Below are 25,606 nucleotides of genomic sequence, written 5' to 3' on the forward strand. Positions count from 1 at the left end.
CTGACCCTTTTATGTAATAAGGAGAAATTTCAGACACATCCGTGGATCTGATTGTTCTCTGCAGCTTGTATAATGGCTGAATTATTGACCTCGTTTTTATACAACTTTAGCTTTGATTTTTAAAGGATAGTTGAAACATTACCGGTTTGCTTGTTTTTCCACTCTGTTGTCTCCACTCACCAGGTAATTTGTCTTGGGGCTATGGGTGTTGAACCACAAAGGTAAAAGGAAGGGTGTGAACTTCAGCAAAGACAAAGAGGCAGCACAGGAAAGAATCTAGAGGAGGAATTCCAGAGTTCAGGAGACAGTGACTAACAAACAACTAAGCAGTAATACGGAGGGGAACAAAGGACAGAGTGACACACTTCTGAGTCAATGAGCAAATACTGTACTGCAATTTTAAGCAATGTGATTTTGTTAACACCCCCTCCCCATTTGGTCTGAGCCTTTTGTAAGTATGTACTCCTATAGGCATAAACAGCCACATCTCCATATATTGTAGCTTCCTCCACTCTGAATTTCGATCATTCCTAAACAGTGAGTGGTCCAAGTTCCACAAAATCCTTGTCTAGACTGCAGTACTTTAAATACATTGGAAGATGCTGGGAGAGTAGAGTTGTGATGTACACTACTCCTCCGTCAGTAGCATGTTAGGCTGCAATCCAGTGCACATTTATTAGGGAGTAAAGCCCATAGTGGCATATATCAAACCATCCCCACATTTAATGAAGCAGGATTTTCCTGCTTTCCCCTCCTTCTCCTGAGCCCCCTAAAATTTTGTTCTGGAGGAAACGACAGAAAAGGTGATGAATACTGGAACAAAAAATTCTGATTTTGAACATACGCTGATGGGATCTGAACTGGCTGAGACTGAAAGAGATATTTGGGATTGTAGTGGAAATTTTGATAAAAATGTTGACTCAGTGGGTGGTATCTGTTAAAAAGGCAAACTCTATGCTAGGAATTATGAGGAAAGAGACTGAAAATCATCAGATATTGTAATGCTTTTGTATATAAAGCTAAGGTGCTGCCTCATTTGGAATACTGTGTGCAGTTCTGGTCACTGTATCTCTAAAGGGATATTGCAGAGCTGGAAAAAGTACAGATGAGGACAACCAGGATGATTAAGTGGTTGAAACACTTTTCCAAGTAGGAAAGTCTTGGTCTTCCCAGTCTAGAACAAAGATGGTTAAGGGGAGACATGATAGTTAGAAAATTATGTGTGGGGGGTGGGGGGAGAAAGTAGATAGAGGGAGCTTTTTCACCCTCTCCCATAATACCAGAACTTGGGGGCACCCAAAGAAGTTGTTGGGAAATCACTTCAGGACAGACAAAAGGAAATGCTTCTTTATCCCACAAGTAATTAAACTGTGGAATTAACTGCCAATAGAGGACAAAGTGGTGGCCACAAGTGTAGATGGCTTTAAAAGGGGGTTAGACAGGTTCGTGGAGGAAAGATCCATTAATGAATACTAGCCATAGTGTCTGAAGGAAGCCTCCATATACAAAGGCAGCAAATCCAGGAATACCAGCACTAGGAGGCAGCATCAGGGGAATACCTTGGCCTCTATGCCCTGTTTGGTTAGCTGTGCAGGATGATTAATTGGCTGCTGTATGGAACAGTATGCTGGATTAGATGGACCAGTGGTCTGATCCAGCAGGGTATACTTAGGTTCTTATGTTCTTCTCTGTAGTGCATTTTCACCTCACCCCTTTCCCAAGGAGCTCAGGGCCGCATACCCGGGATCTTTCTCCTCTATTTTCCTCATCACAACAAAACCTCTATGAGGTAGGTTAGTCTGAGAGAGAATAACTAGCCCAAAATCACCAATAAGCTTCATCAGACAGTGAGGATCTGAATCCAGGCCTACTCTGTCCTAAGCCCTTTTCAGGTCCACTATCTGGGGAAGATGTTCCACCCACTGGATGAAAGCCCTTGCCTGCAAACTGCTGTGGCAAGCAGGCCAGCCTTAGCTTGGGGCTGCCATTTTAGGCAGCAGAAGGTGAAGGGGAGCATTTTCCCTGCTCCCAGTCATCACCTGTCATTAAAAAGGAAGAAAGGAGACCTTTTGATTTTTCTCCTCAGGTCCAAAAAGAAATACAATACACTGAAGGATTTCTTGTGACCTCAAACTCTGCTTCCCGCCATATCCTATATTAACTTACATCTTCTGGAAGGAGCCTATTGACTCCTTTATAATTTTATATCATTATTATCTTACTAGGAATACAGCCCATTGTGGGAAGAAATACAACGAGTTCTAGAAGGAAGCTCCAGGTGAGTGTCCCGGCTGTGGCTGGTGGGGCAGCAGAGGGAAGGGGAAAATAGAGGGAGGCAAGCCATGTTTATTTCCTTCTGCTTAGCTATAAGGCAGGGCTGTCTCCAGTCATTTTGCTGCCCCAAGTGGGTAGTATGGGAGGACAGCCTCATGGTAACAGGTATGGTTCCCTCCACCACTGACTTATGGATATGTATTTTACCTCAGGACACATTGAATGACTCCCAACAGCAATAGCAAACTGTTTAGAATGTTAGAGGCAAAGGCCAATCAGGCCACATATGCAAATGACCTCTGTGTTCAAACTGGCTACTGGGGGGAGAGGAACAGCAAACTGTTTAGAATATTGGAGGCAAGACTCAGGCAACAAAGCCAGTGGATAGGGACAACTTCTGAGTGACAGAGCAGGGAGCCAACTGATTTGGGAGTGTGTGGAATACTCAGAAGACAGAATTATTATATAGAGAGATCTTTATACAAAGGTGGTATATGTTGTTCTTCCCTTTCTCCATTTTATAATCACAACAGCCCTGTGAGGTAAGTTAGGCTGAGAGACAATGGCTAGACAAGGTCACCCAGTGGTCTTCATGGACAAATAGGATTTTTTTTAAAAAAACACGTTTTATTTATGTATTTTTTCTCATTTTCATCTTTCTTACATTGTGTATTTCATTATGTTTTGGAGTCTTTCTTATATACATTCTCCAACCAAATATATAACAGTTTCCATCTCTTGTTAAAAACCTCTCTGTTTTTACCTTGTAATAACAGACTTAATCTGTCCATTTCAGCTATTGATAATATCTTTCCTATTATTTCTGTTTTTGAAGGTATTTCATCTGTTTTCCATTTACTGGCTAATAGCATTCTATTTGGGAGTGTGTGGAATACTCAGAAGACAGAATTATTATATAGAGAGATCTTTATACAAAGGTGGTATATGTTGTTCTTCCCTTTCTCCATTTTATAATCACAACAGCCCTGTGAGGTAAGTTAGGCTGAGAGACAATGGCTAGACAAGGTCACCCAGTGGTCTTCATGGACAAATAGGAATTTTAACTTGAGCCTCCCAGTTTCTGTCCAGCAACCTAACCACTATCCAAACTGGCTTCTCATACTGGAGGAAACAGACATATTAAAAGTAGCTAGAGACTTGAAGTCAGACCACATGAGTTTTGCAGTGCAGCTCTCTACAGTGACCTGATTATCTTTAGAAAAGTGACACAAGACCTTCTGAATTATTTAGTGCAGGTAACTGTTGTTAGTATTGACAGAGAACTTGATGTAGTTCAGTAGCTTCCAGAGAAGAGCATGGTGGTCCGAATACCTTCCAAAAACTGTTTGAAGAACATTTCTGACATGTGAAGTGGGATGTAGATCATGGCAGCTTAGACTTCAATAGATTTTGGAGTCAGGTACTATTATTAATTACACATGCTACATCTGTTATTACAAATGCTACAAGTGAGGGATCTGCAAGACTCACGATGGGTCCCATTCTTACCCCCTTCTCTTGCTGCCCGTCTGCCCTTGTTCTCTTGCTCATCCCCATCCACAGGGACCCACAAGAAACACACGGGGAAGGGGGCTCGCTCATCCCTCTGCCCATTCTGGCAGCCTGACTGCTGCTCTGTCTTCCTGCCTGTTCCCCTCCCAACCACTGTGATTTTATGCCTGTTCCCATTTCCTACCATTCTCCCATCCCCCTCCCTGCCACTTTGCCTGGAAGAGCAGTGGCAGGGGGGTCCTGCTCTTCCCCTTCCCTTGCCTACCTTCAGTGCAGCATCTGCTGCCTATCTTGCTTATCCAACAGTGCCTCCTGCTCTTCTGCTCCCATGACAGCTGACAGAGGTGTGTTGTTTTGTCTCTGGAGGATATAAATCCTCCCTCCATTTTGTAAGACTTTTTGTATTTTCACCTTCTCCAGGAGAACTGTGTCAGTTCTAAACCTGTATCTGAGCTTCACAGTGGATAAGATGAGGCTGAACAATCTTAAATTCAATCCAGACAAGTAATGGGTTGGGGGCTTTGGACTGGTCTAGTCTTGGACAGGATAAGGGGTGTGCTTTAGTTGTGGATTCATGGAGGACACCTTTACAATTTGTTCCTATTTTTCAGGTGGGGCAGTACCAGTTTGAGATTCAAATCCATGTTTTTGTTGGGGGGTCTGGAATTTGGGGATAATTATTCTCATTGGGGGAGCCAATTCAAGGGTCTGGTGTGGCTATTTTTAAAGCTAATGGCACCAGATATGCATACAACATATTCCTCCCTCTAGTCTAAGACCCCCTGAGGTTTAAGGAGAATGGACAATGGGGTTCAGTTTTACAGATCCCCAAAAGTAGATGCCCTTCAGGGTACTTGTCTGCACTGGGGGTTTTTGGGGGGGGGCATGATGGGTGCCCAGCAGGAGAGTGTCATCTGTTAGCATTAAAAAAAAATCCTGATTGCATCCAGTTTTTAAATATAATCTTACAGTGACTGACTAGGTGGGGTCTCTTATTGCTTTGAAAATGTCATTCAGCTCAGAGCAGCTGCTGCTGGCCTTAAAAATTCCTTTCTGGGTCATCTCCAGTGCTGATTGGCTGGGGGCACTCTCCTGATTCCTTACAAGGATCAAATTGAAACGAAGAAATGCCAATGCCTGGGAAATCAGGAGAATCAAAGAAAAACAGTATACCTGTTGCTGTTGACTATGGTAAGAATCTGAACACACACACACACACAAAGGATTTTTTCCATGGGGTGGGGGGGGTCACCATAAGTTGGCTGCAACTTGAGACCAAAGTAAAATTTTAAAAAATCATCCAATGTTCAGAGCCTTTTAGAATCTGGGTGCATTTTTACAGGGGTTTTCCCCACACACACTATTTTGGAAAACCATAAAAATATTGTAAGCAAATTAAATAATAAAAAAGATCCAGTGTACTTTTTATAAAATTAAAAAAGTTCTCCGTAGTGAATGCTGATGTCAAATATTCTTCTCTACAGACTGTACACTGGTATTTTCAATCCCTGTCTCAGTCCCCAACTATCCTCTAGTTCTAAGTGTCATAATTTTTCCTAGTTTCTTTGGTGTAGTATAGAGTCTCTATGGTACACTACAGAAATAGAAATCTTAGAAGATCCATTCTCTGTAGCTACTCTAGGACTTCTATTTCTCCCAGACTCTGTATTTATTCAAGGGGAACTGATCTCTGTAGTCTGGAACTCAATTGTAATTCTATGAGAACTCCAGGTCTCCTTTACCAACCTTTTGGAGTTCTTTGAGAAAGTAAACAAGCATGTAGACAACACTGACCCAGTAGACATGATATCCTTGGACTTTCACAAGACTTTTGTCAAGGTACCTCACCAAAGACTTCTGAGTAAATTTAGCAGTCATGGGATGAGAGGATGGATTCTTTTATGGATTAAAGCTGTTTAAATGACAGGAAGGAAAAAGTGGAAATAAATGGACAGTTCTCACGAATGGAGGGAAGTAAGCAGTGGGGTCCCACAAGGATCAGTGTTGGAGCTGGTACTATCTAATTTATTCATCAATGACCTGGAACTAGGGGTGAGTAGTGTAGTGGCCAAGTTTGCAGATGACAAAAAAATTATCCAGGATGGTGAAAACCAAGGCTCACTGTGAAGAGCTCCAAGAGGATCTCGACAAACTGGGTGAGTAAGTAACAATGTGGCAAATTAAATTTAGTGTTGGTAAGTGTAAGGTGATGCACATCGGGACAAAAAAATCCCTATTTCAAGTATAGGCTTAATGGAGTCTGAACTTGCTGAGACTGAGAGGGAAAAAGATCTTGGAGTAATAGTGGACAGCTCGATGAAAGTGTTAACCCAGTGTGCTGCAGCGGTGAAAAAGGCAAACTCTGTGTTAGGGATTATTAAGAAAGGGATTGAGAATAAAATGGCCAGTATTGTAATGCCCCTGTATAGATCACTGTATTTCAAAAAGGACATTGCAGAGCTGGAAAAAGTGCAGAGGAAGGCATGATTAAGGGGTTGGAGCACCTTCCCTATGAGGTAAAGCTGAAGAGTCTGGGACTTTTCAGTTTGGAAAAGAGATGACTAAGGGTGGGACATGATAGAGGTTTATAAAATTATGCATGGAGTGGAGAGAGATGGCAAAGAGAACTTTTAGCCCCCGTCCAAAATATTAGAACTTGAGGGCATCCGATGAAGCTGAAGGGCAGTAAGTTCAGGATGGACAAAAGGAAATACTACTTTACACAGAGAGGGATTAAAATGTGGAATTTGCTGCCAGGGGGATGGCCACAGGAATAAGCACCTTTAAAGGGGGATTAGATAGATATATGGAGGATAAGTGCCATGGTGACTGAGGGGAACCCCCACATTCAGAGGCACTAAACCTCTGTATCCCAGAGCCAGGAGGCAACATTAGGGGAAAGACTTGGCATCTATGTCCTGTTGTTGGCCCTCCAGAGGAACTGGTTGGCCACTGTGTGAGATAGGATGCTTGACTAGATAGATCACTGGTCTGATGCAGCAGGGCTCTTCTTTTGTTCTTAATTTTGTATGTTCTCTCCCTGCAAAGCACCCCTAGCAAATATAATGGTTTGCAGTGCTTCTAATAAACCTCAGGGAGCCCATTCCATTGAGTAAGAGCTAGAATAGGAAAAACACAGCTCCGGTTAATACCTTAAGCAGAGGAACAGCCAGTGGTCGGCAGCATGAGGATTATTATTGGTCTACAGGGACTAGGGGGGGGTGTGTGTTAGATGGTCCCTTAGATTTGTGCGTCCTAGGCCATAGAGGGCTTTAAAGGTAATAACTAGCACCTTAAATTGAACTCTAAAACAAACTGGCAGCTGATTTAGCTGTTTTAAAACAGGAAAGATGTATTCCCGTTGGCTAGACCCTGACAACAATGAGGCTGTGACATTCCAAACCACATGAAGTTCCTGGGTTGTCTACAAGGGCAGCCCAACAGACTGCAATCTAGTAATCCAATACACTAATTGAGGTATTTATTTATTTATTAATCACATTTATACCCTGCCCTCCCCACAATGCAGGCTCAGGGTGGCTCACAGTCAGTACATAAGATACAGTTAAAACCACATAAAACCATATAAAACAATTCCATTATTAATACAGTTTCATAAAGTGCTGAAGATAGTTACTCAAGATGGCTTATTTCAGTGTGCTCTCTAAAAATCCTTCTGCTCAAGATCTTCCTGCGGCTCCGGTTGGATGTTAAAACCAAGGGCCAGGGCTTTATAATGGTGGCAGCACCCTAGCTGAAAGCCTGGCGGAAGAGCTCCGTCTTGTAGGCCCTGCAGAACTGTAAAAGGTCCCACAGGGCCCTGATCTCCTCCGGGAGCTTGTTCCACCAGGATGGGGCCTCCACTGAGAAAGCCCTGGCCCTGGTAGTAGCAAGCCTGGCCTCTTTGGGGCCAGGGAGGGTCAATCGATTTTGAGACCCCAACTGAACTGCTCTCTGGGGTATATATGGGGAAAGGCAGTCCCGCAGGTATGCTAGACCCTGGCGATATAGGGCTTTAAAGGTAAGAACCAGCACCTTGAAGCAGATTCGGTATGCTATTGGCAGCCAGTGCAGTTGCCGCAGCACAGGCTGGATATGCTCCCACTTGGGGAGATCCATCAAAAGCCTGGCTGCAGCATTCTGCACTAGCTGCAGCTTCCGGTATCTCAGATCCAGTGTCATCACTTATCTCTTGAATGTCATCTGGTTCAGCCCTAGTTTGTCTTTTGCTCTTTTTCTTTCTCTGTTACTGATTGCAGTGCATACCTGTTAAGATGGCGGCAAACACTGCCTCTTGCCAGGAGGGTGAAGACTGTATAGCATTGTTCTCCATTCTGCCACCACTTGCTGTGCTGATCGCCTATATGCCAATGTATGCTAGCAAAATGTTTTGCCTCTGTCTGAATAATGTCAGTAGGGCCAAAAGGGGATGTCACTTGCCTCCATCCTCCCCAGTAGGGAACCCCTGTGCCTAGCAAATGCAGCCTGGGAGAGAACAGAATATCAAAAAGCAAACAAACAAGGAGCCATTGCACATACATGGAATCAAATCAAGCCCCCCCGCCTGCCCGCCTGCCTGTGAATCTCTTTGGTGGCAAGGTCTGTGAGTAACTCCTAATTGGTAAAGATCTCTTGCACTTCCATATTAGTTTAGTCACGCTCTCATCATTCAACCTATTTTCCTCTAAGGAGCTCAGGGTCTCACACAGTTAATCTTCACAACAACCCTATGAGTAAATTAGATGGAGACAGAGTGACTGGCACAGGGTGACCCAGGGAGTATGGCTGAGTAGTAAGACACTTTTGATCTTCTTGAACTCTAAAGCACACAAACTACCGGCCAGAACAATGGCCAGTCCCAAATGTTTCTGAACTTTACCGCCTGCTGTTAGTTTGTAAATCCAGATGAGTTATAATAAGTTTCTAAAGATCATAATATAAAAACAGACTGTACTCTAAAGCCCAGAATGTACAACGTACAGATCTGAAATACACCTGGGGTGCATGTCCATATATTTAGGGGGAAAAATAGAAATTGAATAGTACCTGCTTTCCTTGCCCTCACTTTCAATAATCTTCACTTAGCCTATTCTTTTCAGGAAGCACATTGCATAAAACTTTCATGGACTTTGTCTGCCAACTCTGTGGTGTGCTCAGCCTCTTCTAACAACAGATGTTATTACAACTACTCTCCCTCCCACACTGCTTTTGTCAGTCTCACTGACAGTGTAACTGAAGAAGCTTTTTCCTATAGGAGCTGACTGATTGCTCCTCCTGCCACTTTTCTCTCTCGCTCTCTTTCATCTAGTGACCTGCTCAGGGGTGCCATAGGCAGCTGGTTCTCTGACTGGAAAGAGTCAATGGCAATTTTTTGAGGAAGGAGGGGAAAAGAAACATGGTGGAAGAGAGAACATTGTCACCAGAGACTACAGAGGAAGTAGAAAGATTAGTGAGCCTAGCCCAGGGGTCGGGTGCACTCCCTCGGGTCACTTTCAACACTCCAGAGAAGCTCGAGGAAGAATCATGCCACAGAAAGCTGGCCAAATTAACAACCAAGTATAATCGGAAAGATCTTCAGAGGTGGCGAGACCTGGAAGAATGGATTGATGCCCAGCTGCAGGAGCTGTATCAGTACCAGGTGGGTAGGCTGTACCTCACCTGTGCCATGCTCATATGGCCCTATCTACACGATAACATATTATTTATTCTGTCATGGGGCAATGTCTGCCGTGATGGGAAGAGAATTAGCTTCTTTGGCCAATTTGGTACAAACTTTCACTTCTGTTCTGTCTATACACCAGAGGGATGGGGATAATGGAGGTGTATGGGGGGGGAAAGACAGGTCATCTCATTTACCCCTCTATCCCGAGGAAAAGATAAGTTCTATCAAAAACATCTCTGACATACCAGGCAAGCCCAATCTCATCAGATCTTGGAAGCTAAGCAGTACTGGCAAGTACTTGGAAGGGAGACCTCCAAGGAATACCAGGGCTGAGAAGAAGAGGCAGGCAATAGTAAGCCACCTCTCTGAAATGTCCAAGACCCACGAGAGGTCACCAGAAGTAAACCATAACTTCCAGGCATACACACACACAAAATACTCACACAAAAAAAATCTTTGGCATATACTTGGTCATCTTTCCTTGAAAATGTTCAGGATTTCACAGCTTTCTTTGATAGCCCATTAATCTGTGGAATGGCAATCAGAAACTGGTTTCTAATCTTTAATCTAAATCTACCTCTTGTAATTTAACACCATTGTTTTTTGTCCTGTCCTCAGTGGAAAAAATGAATTATGGCTCCACCCTTTTGCTTTCTGAGATCTTTATAGATGTTTGTATAGCGTGAGCATATTCCTTCTAAATGTAGATATTTTCCTCTAGAATTTCATGTCCTTTCATCATAGCTTTACTTGGTTTATTTAGGGCATATTCTATTAATCTATTTAAATTTATTCTATTAAATTTATCCTGCCTTTCCTCTACTTAAAGAGGAATATGTATCCTCACTATCCTCTAAGAGCATTTTAATGTCACAAGCTGAAAAATAGAGATGTCCACAGTCACCCCAGTAAATTTCATAGCTAGATTTGAACCTCAGTTCTCTGTATCCAAATCTAATGCTAGTTATTTTATCCATGCTTGTTTTGTAGATTTTTCTTCATGCTTGCTGCTTCCTCTGGCTCCTTCGTTCATTCATTCATCTCATTTATATCTAGGCTTGCCAAGTCCCCCCGGGGGGCGGGGAAACCCCCGCCCAAGAGGCCCGTTACCCGCCGCCGGGGAATCGGGCCCCAGGGGGAACCCCACCCCCAAAGCACGTGACGTGCCCAGAGTCAGCACATCACACGGAAGTGATGCAGTCACGTCAGGCGCGTTGGGGGCGGGGCCGCGGTCATCCGAGGGGAAACTCTATGGTTTTCCCTCGGATGATTGTGGCCCTGCCCCCAGCATGCCCAACGTGGTTCGTCACTTCTGGGTGATGTGGTTGCGGCACGTGCGCACTTCACGGGCGCACACGGACTCTCAGAGCAGCGCTGGAGTCCCCCACTGTACATACAGCGAAGACTTGGCAACCATATTTATATCCCGCCCGCCCTGCCAAGGCAGGGGCAGGGCAGCTCACATAAAATATAAGACAGTTAAAACAGAAATTAGATAAAAACAGAGCAATACAATTATAAATATTATAAGATATAAAATATAAAGTGCTAGTTTATATCAGATGGCGAGCTTAGCAGCATCCTCAGCCAACAGCCAGCCAACAGCATAGTCTGGGTTAACTGGCTGTTGACAATGATGTTGGTGTTGGGCCAGGGCTACAGTTTCTTGGGTGCGTCTCCCTAATTGAAGGCATGGTAGAAGAGCTCCATCTTGCAGGCCCTAAACCAGCACCTTGAACCAAATTTGGTATGCTGTAGGCAGCCAGTGCAGTGCTTTTAGCACAGGCCAGATGTGCTCCTGCATAGGGAGGCCCAACAGCAGCCTGACCGCTGCATTCTGCACCAGCTTCAGCTTCCGGATTTGGGACAAGGGCAGCCCCAACTTGTCAGTATCTCAAATAGTGATACTCATAAGTAGGGTTGCCAGCTCTGGGTTGGGAAATACCTGGAGATTTGGGGGGTGGAGCCTGAGGAGGGCAGAATTTGGGGTATAATGCCATAGAGTCCACCTTCCAAAGCAGCCATTTTATCCTGGTGAACTGCTGTCTGTTGCTGAGAGATCAGTTGTAATCCCAGGAGATCTCCAGCCACTACCTGGATATTGGCAACCCTAAAGTGAACACTTTAATGCTGCATTCAGATATCATTACAAGTGTGAGTCTGGTTCATTATTCTCAGATTCACAGAATGCTTCACTCTTCCCCTCACAGTTTGTCATGACGTTGTAATGCAGGTGCCTTAACAAACAGCCTAAACCTTCATATTAAAACTAGAACAGGACAGGAAGCCAGTGAAGATGTAAAAACACTCCTGCTGATGGGCCCATATTAGCAAAGATTCAGTTTTTACCATGAATATAAATCTCTATGGTTTTATGATGTTCCATTTGGGAACAGGTATGAGCATCTAAAGGCTTAGTTCCAACCACTAGTATCCCCTTCACCTGTGACCTGCCATTGCTCTTTCTTTTATTATTTCCTGCTTTGTAGGTCTTTGCATATAAACGCTCAGCCAACTCTTGTTCTATGAACACTGGGTGCCCCCTCCACATTTAGTTGGATTACAGCAGAAGGTATCTGCCACTTTGATGAGCCTGGTTCTAGGCGCTAATGTGCCACATAACCATCTACCAAATTGTCATGGGTCAGCCAGGGCTCAGTGAGAGTGAGGACTCCTCAGGAGAAGAGGAGTCCCATGTAGCTAGCTCTGAGTCAGCAGAAGCTGGCAAGCAGGAAGATGAGCTGCAGGCTTGTCACGATTCGCAGCCAACAGCTGGTGCACCCTCCAGCCCTGTTTCAACAGGTGAGACTCAGTTTATCGTTTCCAGTCCTCCAATACCACCCACACCCTTAGAGCGCCACAGACAGAGGCTAAGAACAGAACTACATGAGAGATGACAAAGTGCGCACCTCCTGGCCTGATGCCAGCTGCTTGAGTAGTTGCAGGATTACTCCTGAGCAGCTGGCTGCAAGCATGACCCTTAAGCATATAGCTATAAAAACCAGCCAAAGGAGGTTGTTAGGTGTGGAAGCATCAAGTTGAAATATCTCTGACAACTGCATTGGATCCTGTCTCTACCCTATGACTCTTTGGACTGTTTCCTGACTGTCCTGCTCCTGAACCTGCTTGTGAGTAAACCTGGGATTCTCAGACCTTGCTGTATGGACTGGCTCTTGGACTAGACTCCTGACTCCATGCTAACCTGGACCTTGACTATGCTTTTGGAGCTGGTGCTCTTGCCTTACTTGCTCCGTGTTCTGACAGCATGCCCTATGCCATTCCTGGCCTGGCTTGTGACACAAATAACTTCACAGTCTTCTGCTGCATTTTAATCCAATCCAAGGAGCCCAGGGCAGTATTTGTGGTTCTCTTGTCCTGTTTTGTCCTGACATTGATTAGACTGGAAGAGTCTGGCCCAAGGTGGCATTATGCCTGAGTCAGAACTTGAACCTGAGTCTCCCCAGTCATAGTTCAGCACTCTAACCATTATATCACCAGTGATCCTCTGGCAACAAAAATCCTGGGAAAAGCTTCTCTGGGCACACAAGCCAGTGCCTCAGTTCATATGGACTGATCTCTTCCCTCTATAGCACTGTTGTTTTGCTCCATTTTCCAGACTGCAGGGGCTAGCAACTCCTTCAATAAAGTGAGAAAATATTATAAGATATAAAATATAAAGTGCTAGTTTATATCAGATGGCGAGCTTAGCAGCATCCTCAGACAACAGCCAGCCAACAGCATAGTCTGGGTTAACTGGCTGTTGACAATGATGTTGGTGTTGGGCCAGGGGGCTACAATTTCCCTAATTGAAGGCCTCGTGGAAGAGCTCTGTCTTGCAGGCCCTGCAGAATTGTAAGAGGCCCCGCAGGTTTTGCACACCTCCTGTCTACTATGTTTGTGCTCTTTAAGAGGAAATTGTGAGGTACATAACGATTGTATTGGGAAAAGCAATGAAGTAAGGGGAGCGAGCTCTTTAAAAATTAAACCAGTTCTGATATGTCCTTTACAGTTAGGGTCAGCTGTGTAGGCTGTTCAGACCTGTTTCCATACAGGAACTTTGTGATGGCCCTGCCCTTCAATCTGAATTCCAGAGCTTGTCTTCCTGTTACAACTTGTCCCATGTTTTCCTTTGCAGTGTGAATATTACCAGGCTTATCAAAGGCAGGTAAAGAGCAGTAAGTTATTCTACATTCCTCAAGGCCTAACAATTACCATTTAAAGGAATTCATTAAGATAACAAGCAAATATGTTTATTCTTGAATTTTGCCCAGAGCATGCAACATGTGGAATCAACCACACACAAACACCCACTGTGTAGTGGATTGCTGTTGAGAATGGTGCAAAGGCAAAATAAGTTGTTCCATGTCTGTACATCCTTGTTTAATGGGGTTGCCAGCTCTGGGTTGGGAAATACCTGGAGATTTGGGGGGTGGAGCCTGAGGAGGGCAGAATTTGGGGTATAATGCCATAGAGTCCACCTTCCAAAGCAGCATTTTATCCTGGTGAACTGCTGTCTGTTGCTGAGAGATCAGTTGTAATCCCAGGAGATCTCCTGCCACTACCTGGATATTGGCAACCCTAAAGTGAACACTTTAATGTTGCTTTCAGATATCATTACAAGTGTGAGTCTGGTTCATTATTCTCAGATTCACAGAATGCTTCACTCTTCCCCTCACAGTTTGTCATGACGTTGTAATGCAGGTGCCTTAACAAACAGCCTAAACCTTCATATTAAAACTAGAACAGGACAGGAAGCCAGTGAAGATGTAAAAACACTCCTGCTGATGGGCCCATATTAGCAAAGATTCAGTTTTTACCATGAATATAAATCTCTATGGTTTTATGATGTTCCATTTGGGAACAGGTATGAGCATCTAAAGGCTTAGTTCCAACCACTAGTGTCCCCTTCACCTGTGACCTGCCATTGCTCTTTCTTTTATTATTTCCTGCTTTGTAGGTCTTTGCACATAAACGCTCAGCCAACTCTTGTTCTATGAACACTGGGTGCCCCCTCCACATTTAGTTGGATTACAGCAGAAGGTATCTGCCACTTTGATGAGCCTGGTTCTAGGCGCTAATGTGCCACATAACCATCTACCAAATTGTCATGGGTCAGCCAGGGCTCAGTGAGAGTGAGGACTCCTCAGGAGAAGAGGAGTCCCATGTAGCTAGCTCTGAGTCAGCAGAAGCTGGCAAGCAGGAAGATGAGCTGCAGGCTTGTCAGGATTCACAGCCAACAGCTGGTGCACCCTCCAGCCCTGATTCAACAGGTGAGACTTAGTTTATCGTTTCCAGTCCTCCAATACCACCCACACCCTTAGAGCGCCACAGACAGAGGCTAAGAACAGAACTACATGAAAGATGACAAAATGCACACCTCCTAGCTTGATGCCAGCTGCTTGAGTAGTTGCAGGATTACTCCTGAGCAGCTGGCTGCAAGCATGACCCTTAAGCATATAGCTATAAAAACCAGCCAAAGGAGGTTGTTAGGTGTGGAAGCATCAAGTTGAAATATCTCTGACAACTGCATTGGATCCTGTCTCTACCCTATGACTCTTTGGACTGTTTCCTGACTGTCCTGCTCCTGAACCTGCTTGTGAGTAAACCTGGGATTCTCAGACCTTGCTGTATGGACTGACTCTTGGACTAGACTCCTGACTCTATGCTAACCTGGACTTTGACTATGCTTCTGGAGCTGGTGCTATTGCCTTACTTGCTCCGTGTTCTGACAACATGCCCTATGCCATTCCTGGCCTGGCTTGTGACACAAATAACTTCACAGTCTTCTGCTGCATTTTAATCCAATCCAAGGAGCTCAGGGCGGTATTTGTGGTTCTCTTGTCCTGTTTTGTCCTAACAATAATGGTTGGTTAGACTGAAAGAGTCTGGCCCAAGGTGGCATTATGCCCGAGTCAGAACTTGAACCTGAGTCTCCCCAGTCATAGTTCCGCACTCTAACCATTAGATCACCAGTGATCCTCTGGCAACAAAAATCCTGGGAAAAGCCTCTCTGGGCACACAGCTAGTGCCTCAATTCATATGCACTGATCTCTTCCCTCTGTAGCACTGTTGTTTTGCCCCATTTTCCAGACTGCGGGGGCTAGCAACTCCTTCAATAAAGTGAGGTGGTAGCTTGCCCACCATTCAAGAGTTGCTGAGATATTTCTCTCTTCTGCTGTAATGATGCCAGTAGGCTTTACAAAAGTTCCAGCAAACAGCTGTACACATGCATAAAAATGTCTAATGACAGGCTGGCAGAACTGTTGTCGATGTGTGCATGCTTTACATGCTTGAAATGTCTTTTGTTCTGAGGGACATCCTGCATTTTGCACACCTCCTGTCTACTATGTTTGTGCTCTTTAAGAGGAAATTGTGAGGTACATAACGATTGTATTGGGAAAAGCAATGAAGTAAGGGGAGCGAGCTCTTTAAAAATTAAACCAGTTCTGATATGTCCTTTACAGTTAGGGTCAGCTGTGTAGGCTGTTCAGACCTGTTTCCATACAGGAACTTTGTGATGGCCCTGCCCTTCAATCTGAATTCCAGAGCTTGTCTTCCTGATACAACTTGTCCCATGTTTTCCTTTGCAGTGTGAATATTACCAGGCTTATCAAAGGCAGGTAAAGAGCAGTAAGTTAGTCTACATTCCTCAAGGCCTAACAATTACCATTTAAAGGAATTCATTAAGATAACAAGCAAATATGTTTATTCTTGAGTTTTGCCCAGAGCCTGCAACATGTGGAATCAACCACACACAAACACCCACTGTGTAGTGGATTGCTGTTGAGAATGGTGCAAAGGCAAAATAAGTTGTTCGGTGCCTGTACATCCTTGTTTAATGCATAGAAATATAAAATTTGCCAGCTGACAAGTATTGAGTGAAAGAAGAGGCAATAAAAAAATCCAGAAGACAAGTGCATGCTCATTCAAGATGACACTTACAAACCATTCTGGCTAGGCAGGGCTGCACAGGGCACAGAGACAAAGATCCCCTCTGTCCTTCTCACACCGCCTGGACTGAACCAGCACAGGAAAGCAAGTCATCAAACTTACCTGGTTCTTTGGATGACCAGGGGTCTTGGAGCTTTGTCCTCCTCATTCCTGTCTCAGCAGCCCTGTGGTTAATTGGCAGTCTTAGTTACTATACTGGATTCATAAGTACATGCCTAGAATTATTTATTGTTATTTGCAACATGTACATCATTCAAACAAGAAGAGATAGAGAGAGAAAAACAGTAGCAGCTTTTTGTTGAACATTTTCAGAGGTACAAATAGCAAAATCTGCATCTGAGATTAACTTAAATGAAGGACAAACTACATAGAGCAAAGATTGCCGGTAGCCATGTTGATCAGGTGAGGTCTCCACCATGGGGCATCTGGAGCAGCTGCTCCAGATTGGGTGGCCCTTGACACACACACCCCAAATGACCCCACACCTCCCCCAACAGAGGGGTAAAGATGAAGACGAGCTGGGTGGCTGCACTCATCTGCCCCTTCTGGGGCTTGGCCAAGGGCGGGCTGGCTGGTTCAGTGGTCATGATGTGTCAAGCCCTCCAGGGCTTGGGCAGCAGCTGTCTAGATCAGTAATCACCCAGTGTACCCATCCCCTGACCCTCATCTTGCACAAGGTGGGGGGCATGCCTTGAGCCTGGGGGGAGTTAGAGGGGGTGGTGTCTGTGGGTGGCAGTGATTCCAGTGGCTCTGGGAAGTGGCAGTGATTCTGAGGCCCCATCCTGGACTTTGCCCAGGGCCCCATAATCACTGTTATTTATTGCAAAACACCAAGGATCCCAACAAATCTTTGTATACAGCTTTTGTAGATCCAACAGCTTCCTTTGATTCAATTGATACAAAATGGCTTTGGTTGAAATTGGCAGATACAACACTGGAACTCCACACCAACATTTTCACTAAAACAAAGGTGGCCATCTCAGGCTGCCAAGCCTACCTGAGGAGATCCCAGTGACCAGAGAAGTAAAAAAAGGGGAGGCATGCTTTGGCCCCACTGCTTTTCAATTTATACTTAAATGACATCATTCCAAAGTTATCAGCCCCTAAGTTTGTTCCATCTTCTTTAAATTCCCATAAAATATCAATATATGCTGATGATATGGTTCTGGTGTCTCTCACATGCATTGGCCTCAAACAGATGCTGCAAAAGTTCAACAATTTCTGCAGAGAAGGGGCCTTAAACATTAACCATACTAAGACCAAAATAATAGTCTTTAGAAAAAGGCCTGGAAATGTTTAGTGAACCATTGATGGCACCCCGATAGATCACTACAGCAGCTTTAAAAATCTTGGGGTAACCTTTAGTGAAACTCTGTCTTGGATGGCTCGTTTGGCAGTCTATGATTTTAAGAACAGTAGGCCCTATTCTGAAATTCTACAGCACAAAGGGAGGTTTTTTGATAGACCCAGCTCTGAAATTAGATCAGAGTAAGGCTGTTCCTCAACTTCTATTTGGAGTAAAGGTTTGGGGTTGGAATGATCACCTGGTCACAAAGTTGGAATCCATCCAAAAATCTTTTACTAAAGAGACTTTTAGCCCTGCCTAGAGGCACCCCAGCAGCTCTGATGTGCTCAGAACTTGGTTTGCCTTCAGTCAGGGCCTATGTACATTTATTTGTACATTTATTTGTACATTTATTTATTATTAAATTTATATCCTGCCCTCCCCAAATGGGCTCAGGGTGGCTAACAGAAGAGGCATATGCCATAATTCAACAACTAAAAACAGAATAAAACAATCAATCACAAACAAAGTACTGGTGCTCTAGAGAATAAGCTCTTATCAGTCCAAGATGGGGTTCCATTAACCAGCATAACCCATCAGCATAACCAGTTCTTTCATAACCAGTTCTTCAGTTCATCTGATTGTCTTGCCAGGGCCAGCTCACATCCTGGTAGAATCCATCGTCAAAGATGGCAACTCGGTGGTGGTACAGTAGCAGTGGTGGCTCCTACCCTGTTTCCCTGAAAATAAGACCTACCCCCAAAATAAGCCCTAGCAGGATTTCTATGCATTTGTGGTATAAGCCCTGGTGTGTCTTCTTGAGAAAAAATAAATATAAGACAGTGTCTTATTTTCGAGGAAACACGGTATATGAAAGCCTGGCAGAAGAGCTCTGACTTACAGGCCCTGCGGAACTGCATAAGGTCTTGCAGGGCCCAGATCTCCTCCGGGAGCTCATTCCACCAGATAGGAGCCACCACCGAAAAGGCAGCCAACTTGATGTCATCATGCTTATATTCTAGACGAAGCAAAGGAATGACACTACCAGTTTACTCTGCAGGCAATATCTCGTGATGATGCAGAAAGATGCTACCTTAGTAGTTTGCTACAACAGTAACTGGGTGTTCAAGTGTGACACAGTTACAGATAGACGGTCTTCAGCGCCAACTTTTTACTCTGATTTAAATTGATTAAAAGGGACCTTGTCAGAGCCTCCTACCTGTCTACATTACCCTTCATGATTACCCTTTACATCTGTTTGGTTCCAGACCATGCCAACAGCTTTGCTTGATGGTCACTACTCCAAAAAACAATTTGCTTGCACTTTTGTACATGCAGAGCTCTGGTTATGAAGGATTTACCCCATTATATTCTGCCCTCTTTACACAGAGCCTAGAACCAGATTTCTTGCAGCATTCTTGAAGGGCGTAAACTCTTCCTCAAAAGCAGAGAAGCTGACTTTCCTTTTCTCAGATACTCACACGTTTCATACCATCTTGTTTACTTTGGCAGCTAGGAAAATACAAGCAAAAGCTGTGTCTGAAGGGCAAAATGTTTGAATATGATAAGTAGTTTTAGATCTGGTTATTTTAATGATGTTTTTATGATTTATGTTTTATCTTCTCTTGATTAATTGTAATGGCCTTTGGCTATATGCAACAATGCTATCTGATCTATTTAGGATATTTCTATGTCACCTCTTCACAGTTCTGCTCCTCAGACCACCTTTGATGTTGGTTCACTAGGGGGGAAATATTAATACCTTTAGAACCAACCAAATTGTCACAAAGCCGTGGGCAAACTTTTGAGTTCCTCAAAACTCTTCAGTACAAAAAAAACAAAAAAATGTTTCTAAAAAATATTTTACTGCGTAGAACAAAAAACCAAAAGTCTTCATGTTGTAACCATCCTGCATTGAAGACAAGGAGGTGTTGCTGACTTAGCGTGAGCTAAAAGGGATGCTGCCACATAAGAACTTACCTGTATGGCATTGCATGTGTCCCATTTCATTTTTAACCTGGATCACTACACATGCAGTGCTTCTACACCTGCTCCATTAGGATGCCAGCACAACACCCATCTGGGCTACAGAGTTCTAGCATGCTAACATTCCATGTGCAGTGAATGAGGCCCTGGCTTAAATGAGCCTCTTAGTACATGCACAGTCACACAGAGCCAATTTGGTGTGGTGGTTAAGAGGGGTGGACTCTGATCTGGAGAACAGGGTTTGATTCTCCACTTTTCCACATGCAGCCAGCTGGTTGACCTTGGGTGAGTCACAGTTCTCTCAGAACTGTCCCCTCAGGAGCAGTTCTCTTAGAGATCTCTCAGCCCCACCCACCTCACAGGGTATCTGTTGTGAGGAGAGGAAGGGAATGAGATTGTAAAGCGCTCTGAGACTCCAAGTGAAGGGTGGGGTATAAATCCAATTTCTTCTTCCTCTTCCCCTTCTTCTTTCCCACCAGCATCACCTTTAAACCCTGCCTTAATTAGATTATGATGCTGATGACAAAAACAGGTTTCAAGATGCACCAATGGCCATTGGCATAGAGAAGGTAACTGATCCCTTGTTCTGCCTCATCTATTTTCTCTTACTGCTCTGAGCCAGATCCTTGGCCGGGGTTCTTATAATCTCTCCTGTTTGCTGATTCTTCTTCCATTCTTAGTCCTTACATGATCTTTATTAATTTGCCCCCCCATTCAATTAAATCATTCCCCAAACACCTTCTCCTCTCCACTTCTCAACAGTTCCTTCTGTGTTGTGTGTCTGTTAAGTGCTGTCCAGCTGCTTCTGACCCATCTTCAGCTCACACCAAGAGAAACCATTGCCCAGTCCCTAAACAATTCCTCTTCCAAAATCACCTGCTCACTTTCTCCTGAGGTGTCCACAGATACCCACATATCTTATGGCTCTGGGAATGGATCTTTTGCTCCCAAGAGGCAGGCCCCTTCTAAACATCCCAAAAGGCCAAGCCAGGGATTGTGAGACCCATGCAGAGACCCAGTCACACCTCTCCTAAGGAGGAGAAATAGGCGGTGCTGATCAGAAAAGCTTGAAGGATCCAATCCAGGAGGTTCTCATGACTATCTGCAATGCAATAGAAAATATGTTAAAGTTGTTAGTCTTCTCTAGTTCCAGGAGGAGACAGAAGCAACAGCTGCCCCAGAGCCTGAAATTGACATCGAAGATCTTCTTGAAGTCTCTAATGAGGAACAGAAATCAAGACTACAGGTAGACAGAGGGACAAGAAACATTATTCTCCTTTTCAGAACTAGAAGATGGGGATAGCCAAAGAGGGGTAGAGCTAAATAGGCCATGAAAAAGTCAGACAGGAGGCCCACTAATACTTGGCTCCCTTGTTGTGAATTGTCACAGTGCTACCCTCGCCCCTCTCATGATGCATGACATCCCGATGACTGACATCTGTTCATTTTGGAGCTCTGTCTTGTGTAGTGCAATCGTTTTAGAAATATGCCTTCCTGTCAGGGGCAGACTGAACCTTTTACTTGCCAGGAGACTTCCTGCTGGCCTGCCACTGGAGGGCCAGAAGCAGGTGCTTGGGCTTGAGCTTTAAAGAGTCTGTCCATGCTTGCCAGCACATTTGGGACCTGGTTTACCCCCTACACACACACCCCTTTTCTTCCATGCAAGGACTGCAATCTAGGGGCAAGCACAGTGGCCACTTCCTCACCTCTTCACACGAAATAAACAGTGACTGGGGAGCAGGTGGCTGTGGTGGTAGCCACAGAGGTGCTCAAAAAGTGGACTGCCCTCTTAGTGAGGAAGCAGAAGCAATGGCAGCAAGGAGTGGGTCACAGTGTACCACTGATGCTGAAACCTCAGTACCCCCTTGGTAAGCCACTACAATTGGCTTGGAAGGGATGTCATGTGATATGGACTCCCAGGGAAGATTCTGGTCCACTCTGGCTTCCTGTCATTCTCATGATACAAAGGATAAAGAAATTATTCTCCTGTCCTGCAGGCAAGAGGAATGATGGGGGTAAATAGGTTGCTGTAGCAAATTACTTCAGAATGTGCCTTTATGAGACATTAAAGCAAACATAACTGATGAATCAGCTACTTTACAGTTAAATAAGGGAACTCTACCGCTGGTTGCTAAGGTAAAGATTACCACTGTCACAGGGAGTAGCATCCTAGAATGAAAAATGCCCCCCACAAAAACTGTATCATTAATTTGCAGACTTATTACAATTTGCTCTTGCTGATTGAATTTGTCTTAGTTAAACCAACTAAATCTGTATTCGATTAATCTTCCTGTTATACTGATTAAAGCTTGCAGTTGTAATTGTGTGCTAATTATTTTTGGAAAGGCTGTGCAGTGAGGACAGCATCCAATCTCAATTAATTTCCCAGATAGAAAGTATATATGTCGGTTTGCTAGATCTACAAATCTACAAATCTGTTTATGTATTATTGCTGTGCATGCACATTTGTTTATACTATGGTAGATGGTATCAAAGAATCTAATAAGCATTGTAGCATGAAGGTGACACATAAATGTTTTGCCTTGACTTGTAGGAAATTCTTCACAAGTGTTCCCGACCTACAGAGGTGAGCAGAATTTGTCACTCACTTAATATCACATGGTTGTACAGTGAAAAGGTAGTTTCAGTAGACAAAAGTGGCTGGTTCTCTAGGTTTTGAATCTTGTAGTATCAGGCTTGTTTAGTTTAGCTCAAACATTTATTGCACAGCAGAAGCAGTAAAAAAATCCTTCAATCAATTGACCCTCAGATTCTGCATGACACTTGGATAGTCCAGAAATGTGGGTAGACAGGAAATAATATTTTCATAAAATGGCACACAACTAGAGAAAGTACAATGAATTTGGATAAGATTTAAATAATGAATGTTTTGCTTTTTAAATGTCTTGTGGAAGTCCCACAACACAGGGTTGTTTCCCACTTATAGATGTTGTTCTCTGCATGGGAGCCCCCCCCTTTAATCTGTCAATAACCCTCCTTCATTTGGAGTGTTGCACCAAGGCTGTGCATATGCATTGCCTTACCCAGGGCTCTGGCTGAATTGTGTTCTGCATTCTGTTAACTTCAGGGCTGCATGCTGCATACCCTTGCTAAGGTCGCCAGCCTCTATGGAGGGGGCTTGGAGTTCTCCCAAAATTACAACTCATCTCCAGACTACAGAGGTTGGAAGAGACAATACTTGCCCCTTTCCACTTACTGCTTTTATCCAGTTGCTTGTGGAAGATGATCTTTTTGATCCATCATCATTTATCTAAACTGGTATCCTAAACTGGATGAACTCATTTCACACTGACAGATTAAGATTGGATATTCAGCCTTCTCTCAGGGAGGGATGGTGGCATGGTATAGCCTGATATCATCAGACCTTGGAAGCTAAGCAGAGTCAGTACTTGGGTGGGGGACCACCAAGGAAAACTCTGCAGGGGAAGGCAATGGCAAGCTGGGGTCGCTATAACTCTGTTGCAACTTGACAGCACTTACGGACATAGAATCATAGAATGTTAGAGTTGGAAGGAACCTTGCAGGTCATCTAGTCCAACCCCCTGCACTCTGCAGGAGCATAGCTGAAAGATAGCCCTACAGCATACCTGAAAGATGCCAGTTTGGTGTAGTGGTTAAGGGCGCGGACTCTAATCTGGGAGAACCGGGTTTGATTGATTCCCCACTCCTCCACTTGCACCTGGCTGGATGGCCTTGGGCAAGCCATAATTCTGGCACAGCTGTTATTGAAAAACAGAGATCTCTTAGAGATCTCTCAGCCCCACCCACCTCACAGGGTGTCTGTTGTGGGGAGGGGAAGGGAAAGGAGTTTGTAAGCCACTCTGAGACACCTTTGGGTAGTGAAGGGCGGGGTATAAATCCAATCTCTTCTTCTTCTTCTTCTAAATATTAATTTGATTATGAATATAAATGCTCTTATAGTGATCTTCAGAGAACAGAAGGGGGGGGAAGAATCTCAGTGGTGTGTTGACTAGGATTTGTTAGATCTGACCCTATAATCTTGAATTGGACAATCAGATGCAGTGTAGGACCAGGCTCCTGTGTCTTGAAAAGTCATGTAGAAGAAGAAACATCAGTGGGTGTGTTATTCATCTCATGGTGTCACTGGGGTGAGAAAAACTACATTCATGAAGCTTCCTCTTCTAAACAACTATCAACAGCATAGGAGTTCGGTCCTCTGCTGCATCTTACATACCACCCTCTTTGTCATGGACTGCCTTCTATTTCTGGCTGACCCTTGACACACTGGGGTGTTCCACATAGGAACAGGATTTTGTGTTTTCCCTTCTACTGATGCAGCTGCAGAAAAAGCATAGTGGCCACAGGGCCGCCACACGGCAGGTTTCATGGCAGTTTCCCTGCTGAAATGCCCCTCTGGGCCACCAAGGCTTTTGCAATTTTTATTTAAAAACCAACACAAGAAGGCTGTCATATTAGTATACAATTGTAACAGAGGTGTAGCATGTTTTCTGAATTCCCAGCTTTCATCTTAAAAATAGTAAGTCTTTAGCCTCTTCCCTTGCAAAGGTATGACTTTTTCCTTATATCCCTACAAGAGAAGAGGCTAGAGACTTTTTAATGAAATGAAACTTCAGAGAGCTTGCTACATGTATTGTTACAATGGCATATCAATATAATGACATTCTAGTGCCTTGAAATAATAATAAATGCCCTCATGGCAGGGGGCAGGAAATGACTGCTGCGGGGACATGGTCAGGGAAAATGACTGCCACATGGGCCAGATGATCTGAATTTACTGACCCACACAGCAGCTATCCAGGTTTTACTGAAATATTTTCCAAAACTTTGGAGCAAAGCAGGTTTGAGAAAAGTCAGAGAAAAGCAGGGGACACCCACCCCCCCCAGCAGAGATGCACCATGATGTTGTGGACTTTCCAAAAGCATTGAACTCGGGGCAAATATATGAATGATCGTTTTATTGCTTGTTTTATTCTGTTTTTAGCTGTTGAATTTTGGCATTATGTGCCCATCTGTTAGCCGCCCTGAGCCCATCTGGGGAGGGCGGGGTATAAATTTAACAATAAATAAACAAATAAATAAAGAAAATAAATAAATAAATAAAATGTGGAAGACCCCAGTGCATGTGATCAGAGGCAGGCAGACCCAACTGTTATCAGTTGAAGGGGAGGGAAACATGGGAAGGGGGAGAGGCAAGATGAACAAAGAGGCACAGATTTGTAACATTAATTAAAATGGATTAAAATCTCCTTTTCTGGCTTTTGATTCAGGACTTTGTTGCAGAACTGGTTGATCGATTGAGAGGTCTTAGGAAAATTGCTAACCCGCAAAGGAAATGACTCTTAATGACAAAACCCAAGGAGAAAACACAGTGTCCTGCAGAAGAGAATTATCAGGATATGGAATTGCAAGCTTTGTCCAGCATGGTACATATTTCAAAGCTTCCATCTCCATCATTACTTCGGATTTCTATCTACAGGCAATGATGTCTTTTTGAAGAGGAGAAGATCATATGCTTCATCAAATCCCAGAGCCTGCAGTGAAAGAGTTGCATATAGCAACACTGGGGAAGACCACAGCCTGAAGTCTTGTAGAGCCACTGCCAGGCAGGATAGAACACAGAGCTAGAGAGACAATGGTAAGACTCAGTAATGGGGGCTCAAGGTAGGCATGATGGTAGCAGCCCCATATTTTAAAATATAAGACGCGGTAAGTTGAATATGAAACAGGAGGCGTCATGCAGAGCAGGCGCAGGTGGGAAAGGGATTCTGAATCCTTCAGTTATGCACCCCGCCCCCAAATCTGTCCCTACAGCTCTTTTGCCTAGTCTCAGATATCAGAAGTAAGCTCCTCTGTGGGGAAACTGATTGAAGAAAAGGGGAAGTTATGGCAGGGGGATGGGAAATGCAGAAGAAAGTGTTCAGCACTCTCTTCCC

General features: G+C 44.1%; 1 protein-coding gene across 1 annotated transcript; it reads left to right on the forward strand.

The window, feature by feature from the left end:
• The first annotated feature begins 9,181 nt into the window (after window positions 1-9,181).
• On the forward strand, window positions 9,182-25,009 carry PPP1R14D (protein phosphatase 1 regulatory inhibitor subunit 14D). Its single transcript, XM_015415323.1, has 6 exons — window positions 9,182-9,424; window positions 13,584-13,613; window positions 16,039-16,068; window positions 20,818-20,916; window positions 22,225-22,257; window positions 24,941-25,009. The coding sequence occupies exons 1-6, from the start codon at window positions 9,182-9,184 to the stop codon at window positions 25,007-25,009; spliced, it is 504 nt and encodes a 167-aa protein (XP_015270809.1).
• Window positions 25,010-25,606: the final 597 nt, after the last annotated feature.

Source organism: Gekko japonicus, unplaced genomic scaffold, assembly GCF_001447785.1.
Source record: "Gekko japonicus isolate JY-2015 unplaced genomic scaffold, Gekko_japonicus_V1.1 scaffold631, whole genome shotgun sequence".
NCBI lineage: Eukaryota > Metazoa > Chordata > Lepidosauria > Squamata > Gekkonidae > Gekko > Gekko japonicus.